The sequence below is a fragment of the Apostichopus japonicus genome, chromosome 18, assembly GCF_037975245.1.
Source record: "Apostichopus japonicus isolate 1M-3 chromosome 18, ASM3797524v1, whole genome shotgun sequence".
NCBI lineage: Eukaryota > Metazoa > Echinodermata > Holothuroidea > Aspidochirotida > Stichopodidae > Apostichopus > Apostichopus japonicus.
The window spans coordinates 16,195,807-16,214,425 of NC_092578.1; the positions used below are offsets into that span (position 1 = coordinate 16,195,807).

The 18,619-nt window shown below is 35.9% G+C and overlaps 2 protein-coding genes across 6 annotated transcripts in view; one reads left to right on the plus strand and one right to left on the minus strand.

Moving 5' to 3' along the window:
* Positions 1 to 14,628, plus strand: LOC139958861 (dnaJ homolog subfamily C member 1-like). Its single transcript, XM_071956261.1, has 9 exons — positions 1 to 231; positions 1,043 to 1,144; positions 1,763 to 1,809; positions 2,638 to 2,809; positions 3,675 to 4,106; positions 4,213 to 4,332; positions 4,963 to 5,029; positions 6,084 to 6,559; positions 7,086 to 14,628. Exons 1-9 carry the CDS (start codon positions 28 to 30, stop codon positions 7,155 to 7,157), a joined length of 1,692 nt encoding a protein of 563 aa, XP_071812362.1. The 5' UTR covers positions 1 to 27; the 3' UTR covers positions 7,158 to 14,628.
* LOC139958858 (uncharacterized) overlaps positions 10,306 to 18,619 on the minus strand; it is a 21,642-nt gene continuing 13,328 nt past the window's right edge. For 2 of the 5 annotated variants that reach the window (XM_071956257.1, XM_071956255.1), the window contains exons 13-15: positions 17,697 to 17,835; positions 16,995 to 17,114; positions 10,306 to 16,076 (exon numbers count right to left, since the gene is read on the minus strand). In XM_071956257.1, coding sequence (XP_071812358.1) covers positions 16,032 to 16,076; positions 16,995 to 17,114; positions 17,697 to 17,835 — 304 coding nt within the window. In that variant the 3' untranslated portion in view covers positions 10,306 to 16,031. The remainder of the gene's footprint in view (positions 16,077 to 16,994; positions 17,115 to 17,696; positions 17,836 to 18,619) is intronic. The other 3 variants (XM_071956259.1, XM_071956256.1, XM_071956258.1) reach the window with 3 other exon arrangements.

Here is an 18,619-nt window from a genome sequence, read left to right on the forward strand (position 1 = left end):
ACCTGACACATCCATTTACAGTCCAACATGGCAGTCCTTATGGAGAGCAGACGACAAGTTTCGACAGGCTGTTCTCATTTATTTCGAAATCGCTTAGGCCTTCTTTGTTTACTTTTAATAAGTTTATTGCAGTTTCAGAGAACTCACGCTTGGGATAACACAGATTTCGAACTGTTTGACTTGGTTGAGGAAGTCCCACAGAATTTTTACGAACTCCTTGGGTTGGATCAGGTAGGCTAAGCACAGTTTAGGTTTGCAGTAGCGGATTCACGATAGAGCCTGAGGTTCAATCTCACATGTATATTATTATTTATTATAGGCCTAATCCACATTAGGCATATATACGGTCATCAGTGTTTACCCCAATTTAAGCATGTTTAATTTATCAGTAGAATGTGAACACTTTAACCGTTCAAAGTATTCCAAGATATTGAGCAATTAACTTCCTGATCTGGTCAAATACATTACATTGAGATATTCAGATATGTAGTGGGCCTATGTAAACATTATGCCGGTAGGCCAACCCCAAAAGTAAAGAAAGTGCTCAACTTCCATGTAACTAGGCATACAGTCAGTATACCAGATTCTACATTGACAGTCTGCCAAGTAAGCACTAAAGCTGTTCTCTGACAATTGTGTATGTAGCTCCAACCTAAAATGCTTTTTTACAAATTACAGTTCAATGGGCACGCATTACTATATTTCTATGAACATGTAGTATGTCCAACATTGCAGCCCTGGTTCTTGGATAAGAAATCTACTGCATCATTTACATGTTTGTTTTATACCCTAGTCATTACACATTACCATTGGTAACTTCACAAGTTAATTAACAAAAGTCAGCTAAGACCACTAAGCTTTGAAAATAAAGGTAAGAGAGGCAATGGTAAAGAACAAATCATACACAATGATGTGTAGTATGAAGTTGAGATAATATTCCTCCTAGATTTTTATAAAACATGGGCAAAATGATGGCATATACCGAATGTGCTAATCACTACGCAACAACTTAATGTTTTACCTTTCTTTTGATACATTTTAGAGTGCAACCCAAACTGACATAAGGAGAGCCTACCGCCGTTTGTCACTGCAATATCATCCCGACAAAAACAAAGAAGAAGGGGCTGAAGAAACATTCAGGAAGGTAATGCAACCATATGAAACAAGAAGACTTTTGTCAGTTTTTTTTTTAGTTAAATGTGAAAGGCCATTCTCTTAAAGGCATTGAAGACTCGCCCCAAATCGCGTGCTGAGCTTTGATAAAGTTAACTTTCCGTTGCTTGCAAGTGAAGTAATGCAGACAGTATTGAAACGTGATACCTTGTATCTTTTATAGACCTGAGATGTCCATCCCTGCAATGTACACTGTGTTGTGGGTATTGACCATAGCTGTATGTATTGACTGTACCCTAGTGTCTAATTACCGACGGTAGCAAGCTGTGTGTGTGTTTTCTGGGATCGATGGTGGTGTCTAACATTTCTGTTACACCTCATTCGAAAATAGGTCAGATTACGGGCATGAGACGTTTCTTTGTGCGCGAGTCTTCACACCCTTTAAGGTACCATTGTAAACGAAACATTACTGAACAAACATTTTTGATACATAGTGATGATACCAGTTGCGTTTGTGAAACACATGCTGCGATTTTTAATAAATACAAAATCAATTCCATTAATTACTGCAGGAAGGAACAATCAGTCAAATAATTTCTCAGAAAATGCTCAGTTATTTCTTTCTTTTCCTTTCCCTTTTTTGTTAAAGTTAGTTGCGGTTGCAGAAGTCTTGAGAGATGAAGACACACGAAAAAGGTTTGTAACTTTAGGGCAAAATTACAAAAAAGTCAAAGGATACATAATATTTGCCTCTTGTACATCTACATCGGTACTCTGCAATAGACTGGTGTTCATCTGGCAAAGGATGATTAGTGACATCACCAAGTCATTTGTTGCATATTAAATCTCTGCTAAGTACCTAGATGTTTTCACTTTGAAATTGTCAGCAGACGTTATTGAAATCAATTCTGGAGGCAAAGAGTCTGTTATCGTTCTCGAAAAAAAACTATATTTGTAATCATCTGTTTTGAAGCAAGGTTGGATGAAATTAGCTTGATTGAGTTGTCTAGTTGTACGAGCTGGCTTCTTAATGTAGGATGGGATAGGAATAGCAGTCTTTCCATTAATCGCTGTATGAAGTACAGATAATCTGTTAATTTTCCTTCTGATATATAATGGTTGCCACTGGAGGTCAGTCATAATCCGAGTAACTGTACCTGGTTCACGTTTGTACTCATTCTTGACGAATCTCGCCCCTTTCGCTGGACCATTTCACATTTCATTTGTAATATTAGCTATTTGCCTATTTTTATTTATTTGATTTTGCAGTTGAAAAACAGAAATAATTAAAAGATAGAAAAGCCATTAAATTACAACTGTTTGCATTGTCTCAGCAAGGAAGTCAATTATATTCAACAATACAACATTGACGTAGACAGATCATTGAGAAAACAATATATATCAGTGGAATATTTGGTGTGAATACGTCTAGAACAGTTGAATGACATTAACAAATTATTCGTTTGTCAAGTTATTTATAATAAATATAATAAAATTTTCCTGTTACATTTTCATATTTTCTAGATATGATGATATTCTTATCCACGGTTTACCTGACTGGAGGCAGCCAGTCTTTTACTATCGAAGGGTCCGTAAGATGGGACTGTTGGAAGCAGGGACCCTCCTTTCCATTATCTTGACCGTTGGTCATTATATAGTAATGTGGTCAATGTACTGGGAGAGAAAGTTTGAATTGGTAAGTTAGAAGAGGGAAATATGTACCATTTTCTCGCCCCCCCCCTCCCTGGTTCCTTCTGCTCTCTCCCTTGATTTCCTATCGATTGCCTTGTGTTGTTTCTTAAAGAATGATCCACGATTGATTGACTGCAAGCATCGTGGTGAAATTAGCATTCATTTTCTGCATGATGATTTTGCGATTTGTTCATTTGAAGCCAATATGGTTTTTACAGTTGACTTGTGGTACAAGAGAGTAAACTTTAAGGCATGATGGGCGATACCATAGATGAAAATTTACCAAATAAAACATTTATTATTCCTACCAGAATTTTAAGTATGAATATACCATATTCACCTGAAATTATTAGTTTAAGATAATTTGCAAATCTTGCATAATTCATGGTTGACACAATAGAAATGAAAAATTAAGCAAAACACTTTTGATCAAAACACCTTCTTTGACATGCATGGCTGTTGCTTCCAGTTCACATTTGGGGTAATAACTTAAAACTATAAATATCTTGAAATAGAAAGGTAGAAATTTGATGGCTAATTTCACTAAGCTATTTTCATAATGTTTCTCTTATATATCTGTCAAAAGGTACAAATTAACCTGTAACATAATCCTTTATCAGACTCTTTTTTTCAATTCCTTGAAGACATGCAAATGACAAAGAAACAATATGTTTGTGGATGAAAGCCTTCCAACATTTTATTTTTTAATTTTTTTTTAGCATGGATCGCTTATGCAGGTGCATTTCCAATCTGTCACAATAATTTCATCTACTTTCCACGAACCTAATTTTATACTTTATGCCTTTATGAGAAAGAGAAATAATTATTGTTGTATTCATAGTTTATACTCTGCTTTACTTCCTAATCAGGAATCACTAATCAAGCCCAAAAAGGAGAAAAGGAATAAGAAAGTCTCGAAACTGTCCGATGATCCTAAACCCGATGCATATGCGATGCTAGAGGACCAATCATTTCTCCCAAAACCTCAAATCACCGACAGTCTCCCATTTAAGTGCTACAGATTGTCGAAAGCGAGCGTTTTCTTGCTGGTCGTGTTAGTCAAGAATCTTCTCGGGACCGTCAAGGAAAAAATGGAGGAAAAACCGGAGGAGGAGTTAGTCCCGTCCAGCGAGAGCGAAGAGGAAGAAGAGGCTGATCGTAAACCGAGAGTGAGACAGAAGTTTAATCCCGCTCTTTACGAGTACGACCGTAACGTGTCGTTGGATCATCTGGATGCATTGAAAGTCGTCCCGGAGGAGATTAGAAACAGACAAGAATCGTCGGCACCTAAAGAGAACAAGGTACAGTCGGATGCAGTTCCTTGTTTGGTGAAACGTTTTATCGATTTTTACGATTTTGCAGCAGGGATGATGGTAAAGTTTGAATTTTGAATTTTTGAATTTACAGAATGACATCTGGACACAAGAGGAAGTCAAACTACTCATCAAATCTATCGCCAAATACCCCGGAGGAACAACAGACAGGTGGGACAAGATAGCGGCCGAAGTGGACAGACCAGTCAATGTGGTAAGAAAAATTAGACAGATTGTGTATAAAGACAGGAAGTGGTTAGACTAGTCACATACCGTAATAAGTATCTACCCCTTCCCCCTCCCCTCCCCCTCAAAAGAAAAGACACAGCTGGAGTTTGAGTAGACTGCTGGATTGGTCAATACTAAAAGATTAGTAGACAGATGGGATGGAAGATTAAGGTGGTGACTGAATGGGGTAAAAAATACTCTGCTATAAGAAACACAGGTGGGGAATACAACTTAAGTATGTAAACCAGTCACTGAGATAACAGCAATAGACATATGGGAAGCCAATAGAAACAGCCTTTATTATTATGGCATTAGTTGGAATTGTCTGTAAAAACTTCTTGAAATAATATTCAAAATTTAGTAATATTTAATAACGATAAATCTCGCATAACATCAACAGAAAGGCCTTGATAGAGTTGAATGGAGCAAGGGAACAGCAACTGAGAATGTAAAACATGTGGCGAACAAATTTACTATAAGAGAAATAGTCAAACAGATAATCAGATAATAAAAGTTAAAAAAAGGGTTGATATTACCCTGGCAAAGAAAAAAAATAATTTCTGTACAGTTTAATGCATTGATACTCTTTCCTAAGTTGTACATTTCTTCTCTCCAGGTTACAAGGAAAGCCAAAGAAATAAAAACAAAAGGCTATGCTACCGCTGTGGATGCCAGTATACAAGGTTTGTTTGTACACTATAAATCTATCATGATTAGAGTTGTAATGGGGACATCCACATATGATGTAATAACTGCTTACTTTGTTAACCTGACCATCACCTCAAGTATCTGTTTTGTTTATTTGCTTGTGGTTGATTGTAAATTAATAGATTTAGAAGTATATTAGTGTTAAGATGGAAATGTCCAAGATAAGTTCTTCTGCAAAGAAACAAAGGCATAAGGTAAAATGAGAGGGGATAAAAATGGTCCATGTTATGGAACTTATGGGAAGACTGTAGACTTCTGTGTAGCTACTGTCATTGATAAAAGAGAGGGGATAGGCCGATAGGATCCATTTCATCTCCAATGCACCAACATATGTATGTAAGACAATGGGATCCCATGGAGGTAAAAAACAAAACTTCTATTATGAAATCAGGGTATCGTCAGTTATAAGAGTTAATTTGGGCAGACTGGGTAGGTCACAGTTAACATGTGCTAACATATATACATAGTACATTAGGATATCATGGGCACCCCAAAACAATATTTCCATTGTTATTTTATTATTTTATGATAGATGACTAACATCATGTTGTAAGCTGCTGAGGATTAACATGATATGTTAGGACTTGTCCATCTTGATAATGGAATATTTTACATGGCTTTGTATTAAAGCACTGGGATGTCATAAATAACAATACTTCCATTGTTCTATTGTGATAGAAGGCTACCATCATGTTGTAAGCTGGTGAGGTTGGCATGTAAATGTTAGGACTTGTCAATCTTGATAATAGAAACTTTTACATGGCTTTGTCACACACTGGGATGCGATAAATAAAAATTTAAAATAGCTTCATTCTTATTTTGTGATAGAAGACTACTATCCTGTATTGATTTATGCTGACAAATTACATCAGGATTTGTCTATGCTGATAATGGAAAGTTACACACACTTTTGTACTGCTGCTTCACTTTACTATGCAATTTTAATGCAGTCTTGAAATATTGGACTTCCCCCTGAATTTCGGCGGAAAAATTACTGGTCATTCATTTCTCTCTTGATCTGTCAAAAAGGAATAACCGGTGGAGTAAGTCACACTGTCGTAAATAAACAAACTGGAGAAGGCGACACGGACTGTATATCAATAGCTTCCACTCCACTAGAAGATCAACCAATCACATCGCAGGTAGCTTCCTATGACTACTTTGAAGAAGAAGAAGATGAAAGTACGAACAAAAAGAGGAAAAGGAAGAATAAATCATCGAGAAATCTTCCTAGAACAGAAATGATTGTAAGCAATCACAAGGAGGAGGAGGAAATCGATGCTAGTCAGGATAAAAATATAAAGAATGTCGAGACTTTAGGTGGTAAAGCAGGCAAGTCAAAGACAACTATGGAGCCTGTCGAGGAGTTAGTGTTTGATGGGGTGGAGTCATGTAGCTGGACTCAGAGACAACAGAAGGTCCTGGAGAAAGCCCTACAAGTGTACCCCAAAGGAACCCCCGAAAGGTGGGACAAGATAGCATCATCTGTACCCGGGAAGAAAAAGGTATGTCAGAATGATTTAGTTTTTACATTTTATTATCTGATTTAGTATGAAAATTGTGCACAAATTGAACTAAACTAAAACTGAAAAAGGTGCATTAAATGTAACACTGTGAATGAGTTTATGAATTGGTATTCAAGACTGTCTTTATTAATTTGATGTAAAGATGATTTTAGAAAGGATAATTTGGGTTGAGTTTTTTTTTTCAATAGTTATTTGTAAGTTTTTGTATTCCCTTTCTGTTTTCCATGCAGTTTTGTGTTTTGAAGGGATCTTATGGTGTTTTTAGAACTGTACAATAAGGTATTATACGGTAACAATCTTTGAAAAGTACATGATTGGTCTCAGTAGGACAACCTAAAAATTCCTCTGTAGAATGTAATTTTGTGGGTTCCAACCTCACTTTGGTGTTAAAGACCCACATGCCCCACTTGCAACTCACCACTTCTTCTTGCCCACTTCCAGGCATATTTCGGAGACTGAACTCTTTCCATAATTATATGTCAATTTTCCTCTATTCGTCATATAGGAGGAATGCATCGTAAGATATAAAGAACTGGTGGAAATTGTACGAAGGAAGAAGCAAGCATCGGAGAAATGAACAGTCTTGGAATACAGAGGATTTCAAAATATCAACAGAACAAACGATATCAGGCACATTAATTTCATATTTTTTTTAATATGTTTTTTAATTATCTATCTCCATTTTTTTTCTTCCGGAAACTTTTTGGCTCAACATTTGTTTACTTTTGGCTAATCACAGTGTGCTAATTTGGCCTTAGCATCTCATTATATTTATTCATCTATATTACATGACTTGAAGTAAAGGAAGAGTATAGAATAGCGTTATACTTAGTAATGAAAGAGATTGAAAATGATAGGGACTTGTTGCCTTAATTTGAAAACCTCTCTGAATTAATTGTGAATTGTCCAAATTCTAAATTCATATGTTCAAAATAATCGATCAGATGATAAAATTTTCTTTCCATTTATACAAGTGCACATCACTGTGATATCCATATGCAGTGCATTTACATTACAGATATGGATTTATGTGTTCAAATAATAACGTTGCCATACTTTCTTCAGTACACGATATAGATGTTTGCACCATCATTATTGACATTAGGGGTTAGTATCTACAGAGTATGTTTTATTATCGGTGGGTGAAATTTTGAGTACAACTCAAGTGTTGATGCTATTTTTGTCCCTATTTAAATAATTCAAGGCCTTTTCTACAAATTCAGGAATATATCCCGGGATGCTTGTAACGATCCATGCATTCAAGGAACAGTACATATATATGTGTGGACATATTCTTTAACCAAGGAATGGTATGTGAAATCTGGATACTGTCCACAAAGATGGAGACACATGGTCACCTTTATCTTACCAACGATGTATGCCACATATGCAACCCAAGTAACACCCTCCTTAATATTCCAAAATAGTAATTGCAGATTTACTCACCGATTGGAAACAGAAAGCAATTTATTTTTTGTATTGTAGCAGTTTAATGTATGAATATGAGCTCAACTATGCTTTATAGTGCAACGAATGGCTTTGTTGATATAACGTGCAATTTTATTTATTTGTTTTCGTTGTTTCAGGATTTCCTTTAGGAAACTATAATTCCATCCGAGTAATTTTCTTGTCGTTTTATGAACGATTTCTTTGGTGATTGCTATAGTCACTTGGTACAAGGCAAGGCAAAATTTAAACAGGTGTAGACAACAGCTACATTTGCATTGTAACTTCTCTCACCATGAAATAAACTTGAACAGGATTATAAATTATTATTCTTCTTCCGCTAGTATTATCATGGATAATTTTAATCGTGTAAAGGTCTGTAATACTTATCAACATTTAGCCTAGACCAGGGATTTTGAATTAACTTTCCACGAGGGCCAGTGAGAACCGTTGGTCCGGATTGAGTGCCTAGATGGAGCAATGTGCAGGGTAGGCCATTAGAGTGCTTGAGGTCAAGTCTAAGGCCATGTGGTCCTGCAAAACCTGATAATTGTAATATTATGAGACAAAAACATCTCTTACATATCAGATTGAAGTCTTTCACAGGCCATATCTGGCCTGTTGGTTGCTTAATACATAGCAGTTTTACCTAGCCTGCTTTGCATATACTGATCTGGACAGAGATTGCTATTGATCTACCCTGCTGCAGCTAATTACAAGTAAACCATTGCTCCTAATTGGCTGAGTTAAAATACTTGATAAGTTTCATACAGGATACTGTAGTGTTTAGATTTTAGTTTAGCAAGTCTGGCCGGTTGCTGAATGTGGTTATATGGAATACACAGCTTCAGTTGAGTAAAGTTAATCCCCGTTTTTTGGGGGGGTTAAATGTTAGGGTCGACAAATAAGTGGCATATTGGGCTCAAAGACATTAATCAAGGTCAAAAGTATGTTCATACTGTGGTTGTTTTATACTTATTTCAATGAAAACTATCACAATATTGAAATATTTTTTTCATGAAGTGAGGCTAACATGGTACCAGATTCCCTGCGAGTTAGTTTGGTTGTTTTGCTATACTCTTGCCAGGAAGGTAGCACAAATCAACTGTTTATAGTGTTTGTCTATACAAGTGTATAAATAGACATATGCACAGTATTGAACATAAATCACTGTAGTTGACAGGAAATATGTCTATACAAGTGTGATAAACATATGCACAGTATTGAACATAAATCACTGTAGTTGACAGGAAATGTAATAAAAGGGTACAGGGCTTTAAGGACACTCATATCAAATTTGTTAACTTGTTTGTATTTATTATATATTTTTTTTATGCCTTTACAAATTTATATGAAAAATATATAAGAAAACATGTTTCCCTTTGATTCATTCGTATTGGGTCCCTAAACCCTCGACTATACATCAGTACAAAGCCAAAACAACAGAGAAAGATGTTACTGAAGACCATGTAGGATGATGTAGGCATTCTCTTATGGTTTATATTAAAGATATTTCATTATTATTATAATTGATTAGTTTTAAGACTTTCAGATGAGGGATTAAAACTTACTTCACTAGGAAAATTCATCACAAGAATTAAATTTTGATTTTAAAGATGATACATTTCTGATCAGTTCTGCATTGCCTTCTTTTTTTAGACCAGAGAGTATGCTTATGTTGATGACATTTTGAACATGATACTTCAAAGAAATAGATGTGCTCTGGAAATATATCAGGTTTCTATTTTCTCCACTTAAAGAGTAGTCTGTATAGGCCCCAAATTATAGCATGCTATAATTGCTAGAAGTTTTTTTCAAAAAGTACCTTCCTTGAGGTTTTTACTCTCCAAATTATTCTCAGACATTCTAAATGAACACTCAAGATGTTGAATGTCCCAGTGAGGTAAATTTCCTCCAGGGTGATAACAAAATAGTTTAAGAATTTTGACCAAAGGTGACCATGTTTGAAAATCTGGCTTATTGGAGCCAATACAGCATACCTTTAATGTGTTCCAGTTTGTATGTGTGTGTGAGGGTTTGATGAGGAAAAAGGGGTGGTGGTGGGGGGGGGGCCAGGAATGTTGCACATGCTAAGGTAAGAAGGCATAAATCTCCCGGTGAAGTGCACCATTTATATGGCTATAGAAAGTTCTTGATAAAACCAGTTTATCATCAAATAAGATAAGTGGCCTTTGTCCACACAGATGATATCCGGCTTAATATAGCACTACTATGAAATAACAAAAACATCTTAAATGATATGTTAAGTAAACACAATATTTCATCAACAATTGTATTTCATATTGTACACGTTTGTATAAAACACTAAAATCATAGATCTAAAATGACCGCAAAATTTCTGACCAGTCAACATTTTTTTTTTTTTTTTTTTTTAGCAACCATTTGGTCATTCATGATACATATTTATGCATCATAATACTGTCAAAAAACTTTCAACAATGCAACAAAAATTAAATTAAAATTAGTTGAGTGAAAACTTAAAACGCGACATGCTTAAACTCATCGCAACGACCAGCTGATAATCTACTAGAATTGTCAGCTTACTGAACATACATTAATAACTATTATTTCAAAGATAGGCAATGACCAAAGGGAGAAATATTTTAACTGGGATAAGGGGTCCTGCCCCTTGCAAACCGTTTTCATTTTGCAGCTCACAGAATGTAATTTACATATTTGTTTCTGACTTAAATGAAACTTTCGAGCATAATTTAGCAATCTTTGATGGTCCACAAAAGTGTCAACAGACTAGATTCTTTACTAGTACTTTGTTTATATTCAACTGACCTTTGGTAATGCCGTACCTGGTTGAATTACATCCATTAATCATTCATTAGTACCAAAACAAACAAGCTATCTTGTCTGTTTGTTATAAATAAAATGATGACATTCAATAATCACTTTAATACATACTGTAAATCTGAGGACTTGGCTCTAGTACCAGTGGAAGACTTCAGTCTTGTAAACTCATTCAGATATTTTATCATTTGATTTGAAAATCCAGAAGGAAGTATTAAACATCCAACCCTGTTACAGTATAAACTTGGGAAGTCATTAGAAATGAAAAGAAAAAAAATGAGACATTTTTGGAATACCATCATTCAAGGACGTTAAAGATAATTAAACGGCTGAAAAGTAAACAACTAAAGTAAAGAACATAAAAAAGGCCTTCAGCTGGATTTAGGGTCATGGTTAGAAATGTTTCAGGTTAAAGAAGATGGATTGAAATATCTAGCATGCTTGGGTATTTGCATGCAAAAATGATGGAAAAAACTTCCTATCTAATACTGGAAGGAGCAACCAAACCTGACGATCATCATGAGATGGATCTTTGTGATCAACAACTCACCTAAAAATATGTCACAAATATATTGCTCTGTATGGGAGATGAGTCGTATCCACCCCTTCCCCCCCCCCCTCCCCTCCTACCAAGAAATAAGAAAGAAAGCAAATGATATTCTTTGCTGTTTTAACAAAGTTGAAAACCATTTAAAACTCAAGCATATGAAGGGTTGATGATGTCACGTTTAGACTTGTTCAAGTCTTCAGTCATGTGTGCAGGGAATTATTTAAAACTATTTTATCCACCCCTTCCCCCACCCCCCTCCCACCAAGGGAAAAGAAAGATAGAAAATAATATTCTTTTGCTGTTTAAACTAAGTTGAAAACCATTTTAAACTCAAGCATATGCGGGATGATGATGTCACTTTGGACTTGTTCAAGTCTTCAGTCATGTATGCAGGGAAACTTGCAGGGAAAACTATGTTGTCCATCCCCCCCCACCAAGGAAAAAGAAAGAAAGAAATGATATTCTTTTGCTTTTTAAACTAAGTTGTGTGCAGTGTGTGCATGGAAAACTATGTTATCCCCCCCCCCAAGAAGAAAGAAAGATATAAAATGATATTCTTTTGCTGTTTAAACTAAGTTGTTCAACGTCAGTATTTTTATCACATACCCCAAATGATGATGGTCGGGTTTGCTTCTCCTTCAACTAAGGAAAAGGAAAACAACTGAGTTTTGATTAAAAACAAAGCAAATTATTCTAAGTGTTATGCAAAAACAAATTTATGATCCATGACATTACCTTTTAATGATGTTGATATTTGCCAAAATAAGAGGGCAAAATAAAAGAAAAATTAAATACCAATTTGAAAGTATAATACGTAACAAATGTTTTTTGTAACATTCACTATTACAACAATAAAAAGTATTTATATCACAAGTTGCTACATCCAACAGCTGATTGGTCAATTTTGATGTTTGCAGCAAGTCAAAAGGCATAAGTCAATTAACTTTAATATTACAATCTGAGAACTTGATTTTTACCCTTTATATCGTTTTTACTTAATCCACAGATTCACAACGGAAAGTGATTGCACAATTCACTGTACACGAACAAAAGACTGAACTGCGTATCAAATAAATCTGACCTTTCTCAAAGTATCGGTCCAATATGAAGCATTCGAGTCGACATGAATTTTCATATAAAAAAAAAGATGTATGATGTTTAAATTTGTTTTCTGTACAGGATCGGTAAAAAGGAGAGAAAAGAGTAACAACATACGAAGCCATATGTCTGGTATAATACAAAAAAAATGAAAATGTTTAGAACCCTTTATAGACAAAAAGAGTAGTAAATTACAACAATGTACAGCAATTCATACAATTATAAAAATTTACTTTGGTCGTCTGTGCCAAAGGCCGAAACAAAAAGTGACCTGAAATAGTCAAAGAACAGAGAAAAACACTGCCCTCGTTTTTAAGCGAAAAGTGAAACCACGGAGAAGAATGGCATCTTTGCAATATCACGCAGGGAAAAGGGTTGCTAAAATTTTGGACACTTAAGTGAGATTACTCGGGTCGAGTCCAGTCATTACCAGTGATCTTCCTGACCCGCAGTGAATGATCGACTCAATTCGCTGTGTTACCTCTACGGTTAAAAAAAAAACTTATCAAACCTATTTTCGAGTTGGTTCTGTAAATACTCAGAGATATAGTACCTTTATACAAAACTTGTGAACAACACATCTCTTCCTGTGAGAGTAGAATGGTACCAGACATCATGGGTGCTTTCAGAATTTCTTCATATTTTTTTCTTCTTTTTTTATGCAATGTCAGAAGTTGCTTCCAAATATACCTCGACTAAACTAAAGCATGTCCATGATTCCAATAGGCACATGATTGTGTTTTAAATGCTGGTCAGGTCATGTAATACAAAAGCTCATATAAGAACAGCAGCAGAGGGGAATGATTCTTTGACTACGGTTGGAGAAATTAATTGGGGCAAAAACCGGCTGATCTATACTTTGAACCAACTATACATAAACTACACAAAGGAGAAATATATACCAATTTAATTTGAAATGAATAAATATATCTAATAGTTAATATTAACTATGTTCTGTAACAATTCTGCATGCATTTCATAACTTATTCACTTGCTAAGTACCAGTTCGAAACAAGGTTTAAACTTGTTTCATACCTCGATGTAAATGCTTTAAGCGTTTTAAGTACAAGGATTTACTCAATTACTGAAATTTTCATAGTTAAACTATTGCCACAACATGAAATAAATCATAGCCAATCTAGCCGATCATATGATGTCAAAAGGGTGGCACAAGTTATGCAGCATTTTACGTGGAAATGGTCGCAAAACCTGACCCTGTTTCTTATGTTTGACCTTTCAAGATCATCAGTATTGCCATAAAATATGCCAGAGAGCCAATAAATGGTCAGTCGTGTGAAGACATCAGTGACCGTTTTACATCCACCGTCAAAACATATCTCTTCGGTGAGACATTTGGTCTTCTGGCTGAGACAATTAATGGTCTACCTGAAACATGATTATCCCACTGAGACATTTAACGGTCTGAGACATTTATTTCTCTGACTGAGACATTGAACTGAGACATTAAACTATCTACCTAAGACATTTAATTGTCTGACCGAGATGTTTAATTATCCGACTGAGGCATCTATCTACCTTTTATAGTCTACCTAAAACATTTGTCTACCTGAGACAATTGATTATCTACCTATGACGTTAATTGTCCGACTGAGACATATAGTTTTCTACCTAAGACATTTTATTATCTACCTGAGACATTTTAACTTTCTACCTAAGACATTTACTGTCTGACTGAGACAATTAACTCTCCAACTAAGACTTGAACAACTGAACATTCCAGATAAGAGCATATGAACCACCAGAAAAGAAGGAAACTATGAGCAATTTTAGCAAACTACACTGGAAGCCAAGACTGCTGAACTTTTGAGAGAAAGACATCGTGCCCGAAAACAAATCAACATCACTCTGCTTCACCCAAAATCAACATAGAATGATAGGAACACACATACACTTCTGGTCTTCAATTGAAATCGGTAAATATTTCATAAAATGTGTGGGACACAAAAAGTCTCACCCCTTTCAAGAAACTGTACATAACTTGCTACATAAGGAGCGGCCATAGCATTATTTATTACCACACAGCCTTCTTAGATTGAAACACCAATAACATGTGAGTATTTTCTGGCTTAGGTAGAAATATGACAGCATACGATGCAATGCAAAATAGTAAATACAACATAAAGAAACCATCGTGTTAACTTTGTCCTTCACCTACCCCCACCATCCCCTTCAACCCCCCCCCCCCAAATAAATCGATTTATGCTAATCATTAGTTGCCAACTGCCATGTTTTATCATTTTTTCAAATTATCTACTCTTTTTGAGAAACGCAGGTAAAATAATTTTTAAAGGTGTCCAAAGAGTGTGAACTGTAATGAAACCTGTAATCAATTTTGTTCTGAGATTTAGTCACGGTACAAAACTAGTTTTCAATCTTAATTGTTGCTGGAATTTTTTTGTGTAAAGGCAGTTCGTTATTTCAGTCCACACGGGTACTTCACTGAGGAGAGATGCTTATTTTATGTTTTCGTAACATTATTGTTCACTTTTCAATAGAATTAAATATATACTCAAATGAAACAGGAAATATTTCTACAGTTGTTATACTTATTATAATTATTTACACATTGTTTAAATTTCAACAACAAAAATTATCTACATTGTTAAAATATCTCCTTTGTTTGTTTTTTTTCTTTTCTTTTCTTGTTTTTCCCTTTCTTCTTCTTCTTGTGTTTCTTATGATGGAAGCAATTTCTCAAAGCCTCAAGTTTTTTACTTGCACTGTAAAATTTGATCATAAACTGGTAAATTATCTGGATTTTTTTTGTGTTTTTCTTATTCGTTTGAAAAGATGTGGAAGAAATTCATTGAAGCAGAATTTTTTTTTTGTCTGGACAAGTTTTCTAAAGAAGTGTGAATGAAGGAATCCATTAAACAATTTGGAGGGGGGAAGTGGGGAGAATTGTTATATCTGTGTCTTAAGTCGCACACTGCATCATACCATGAAAATTTCTCTGTGTTATTTCCTATGAAGTTATAATGATAACCAGCAATATCTGAGACACAGAAGAACTGATTTATTTTTGAGACAGGGAGAGAATAGACACAACCCTTATATTTGTTAATTACAGCTTTGTGGATTTCGACTTTTACCCGTCTTATTATATGGTATTACCACAGACCTTTTCCTACTGTTGCATCTTAATTTTTTTGATATAAACCAATAATCCAGTAGCATAAATTTTGGACTCAATGAGTGACACTGTTTAAGCCTGTACAGTTCATTGTTGTTTAATTCACCTTGGCGTAAGTGGTTGCAATCCAACGGGTGAATCAACAAAGGTATATGAAAAAGTGTCCCGGAACAGATGCTATACAAAGAAAACCGATCATATACCCCTGCAAGTTGGAGTAAGATTCTAAAATTTATTACCTTGTGAAATTACCACCAAAATGTTTCTTAAACTTGATTGAAAGGTTTCCAAAAGAAATGTCCAATAATGTGCAGAATTTGAAGTCATTCAAACAGTCTGTTGTTAAAAGCTCTGTTAGCTCTTGTCTGTTGTTAAAAGCTCTGTTAGCTCTTGTCTGTGCCATTTTGCTTCTTTTCACCTCGTGGACTCTGAAAAGCAGAAAACAGAAAACGTTGTCCTAAAATCGGTGGCGTTCACTGGAAACGAGGATGAGGGCGAGCAGGAGAGAGGCTAGTACATCGGATCGGTTTTATATCAACAAAAAAAGTATTAGTGCACAGAGGACAATACAGTGACTGGCAAAAGAAGGAGGGGGGAAGGAACCACAAGGGAAGTGGAGTAGAGAGGGAAGAAGGAGAGGAATAGAGGGGAAGATATGAGGGATAGACAGGAAGAGGTGAGGGAAAGAGGAGAGGGAAAGAGGAGAGGATGAGGTGAGGGGAAGAGGAGAAAGGAAGAGACGGAATGAGGCGAGGGGAAGCGGAGAGGGAAAGATAAGAGGGGAAGAGAAGGGAAGTGAGGGGAAGTTAGGGGAAGAGAAGGGGAAGAGGAGAGGGGAAGACGTGAGGGAAATAGGAGAGGGGAAGAACATAGGGGCAGAGAGGGCATGAGGAGAGGGGAAGAGAGGGGAAGAGAGGGGATGAGGAGAGGGGAAGAGAGGTGATGAGGCAAGGGGAAGAGGGGATTGGAAGAGGAGAGGGGAAGAGAGGGGATGAGGAGATGGAAGAGGAGAGGGGAAGAGGAGAAGAGGAGAGGGGAAGAGAGGGGATGATGCAAGGGGAAGAGGTGAGGGAAAGAGGAGAAGAGAAGAGGGAATGAGACAAGGGGAAGAGGAGAGAAGTCAAGAGGAGAGGGGAAGAGGATAGTGGATGTGGGAGTAGAAGAAGAGGGGAGAAGAAGAGGGGAAAGGACCTCAATATTTACTAATTATGATTTTCTTTTGTGTCTAAACAAATCAGGAACAGCAAACTAATGGTTCAAACTACCACATAAAAGTAACAGAAGTCCAATTTGATAACTATAATAATGATGTTATCATCTAAGCCTCTCCCCATCAAACATCTTACCTTGTTTCTGGCTTGCTGCTGACCTTGACCTCCTTCAGAATGACTTACCATTGTCTTAGCTTTATTCATTTCTCCGTGGCTTGCATGCGGGAGCATCATTTGATAAACATGATGTTGCTGCTGTTAAAACAATGTTAGAAAGTTGCATTAATTTCATTTATTTTATCATTTATTTTTTTATTTGCTTACAAAGAGATGAAAATTATCAGCCATTTTAGAGATTCCACCTAAGATGTGGGCAAAGTAAATGCACTGGTGAGAATAATGAAAATCTTGCCTTTATTCCTTAGAGACAGGAGGTTGAAATAAATCTCATCTTAATTAAAGAAATTACATGAACAAATTAATTTGAAAGAGAGAACTTTTATATTATTTGTGATATGAAGTTGGATTTCAAATGATGAATATACCAACCAAAAAACCAGTCAGCTTTATGATTCCTTGCCATACAATTTGCTCAAAATTCCACATAACTATCTGACTATTGTAGCGCAAGTGAGTAGAGCTAGCAAATCAGCTCTGACACCAACCATCACTTTTATGTCAGTTATTAACTCTACCACCATCAGCAACTTGGAAAAATTTGAAATCTTTCAATTTCATTATTGTCCTTTTGACACAGTGCCTAAACTTTGCAGTACTTATCAACGAATGGGAAAGAAGTGGGGAGCAGAGAGGGGGGGGAGGGGAGGAGCTACTTACTGGGGTCATATTCGGTGGCATTATGGTTGCCCCTGGTAATTGGTGGGAGGTGAGCACCGTTAGTGGAATCACTGTTTGGTTTTGCATAGATTGGGCCACGGAGACTTGTCTCGTCAGATCTGCTCGTGCCTCACTCTCACTGAGGGAAATAAAACATCAATTAAACATCAAAAGGAGATGTTAATTATTAATTAATCAAACAAGGTTCATCAAACTAAGATATTCTATTTCACTAAGTTTACTATGTTGTATATTATTTATACTAAATTTAGTTTACTATACTGGTTTATAATATCATACCCATTTCATTAAATTTAGCTTCATGACTTTTATAGAACACATGAAGATTGTTGGGAGTTTCTCTTTCAATATAATTAATTTTTAAATTTACAATGTGTGCAGTACAAAAGTTTAACTATCTTTTGCTCATAATGTTATTATTGTGAGGAATTCTCAAGTTCCAACAACCAGAACCATCCAAATTTCCCTTCTTGATATATCATGTTGCAATGTTTTCACATTCTAACTAACGCTGACCTTGAATACCTCCACTATGAACAAACAGCTTTGACTACTCAATATGTGGCCATCCACATATGTTGACAAGTCATTCATACTTTGACCTCTGGTGACCTTCAACCACCTTTGACCTCCATTCAATACACTTAACTGTGGCAACTCAATATGGGGCCATTCACACATAAAACTCAAGATTCATCCAAGTTTCCCTCCTTGAGATACAATGTTGTCAAGAGTTTCATATTTTGACCTCTGGTGACCTTGAATCACTTTTGACCTCCACTCAATACAATTATGAACTCCATCTACTCAATATGGGGCCATTCACACATAAAATTTAAAGACCAACTATGGAGACTTTTTGATGAACATAAAATCCCACCATTTTGCATGTATGTAATCCT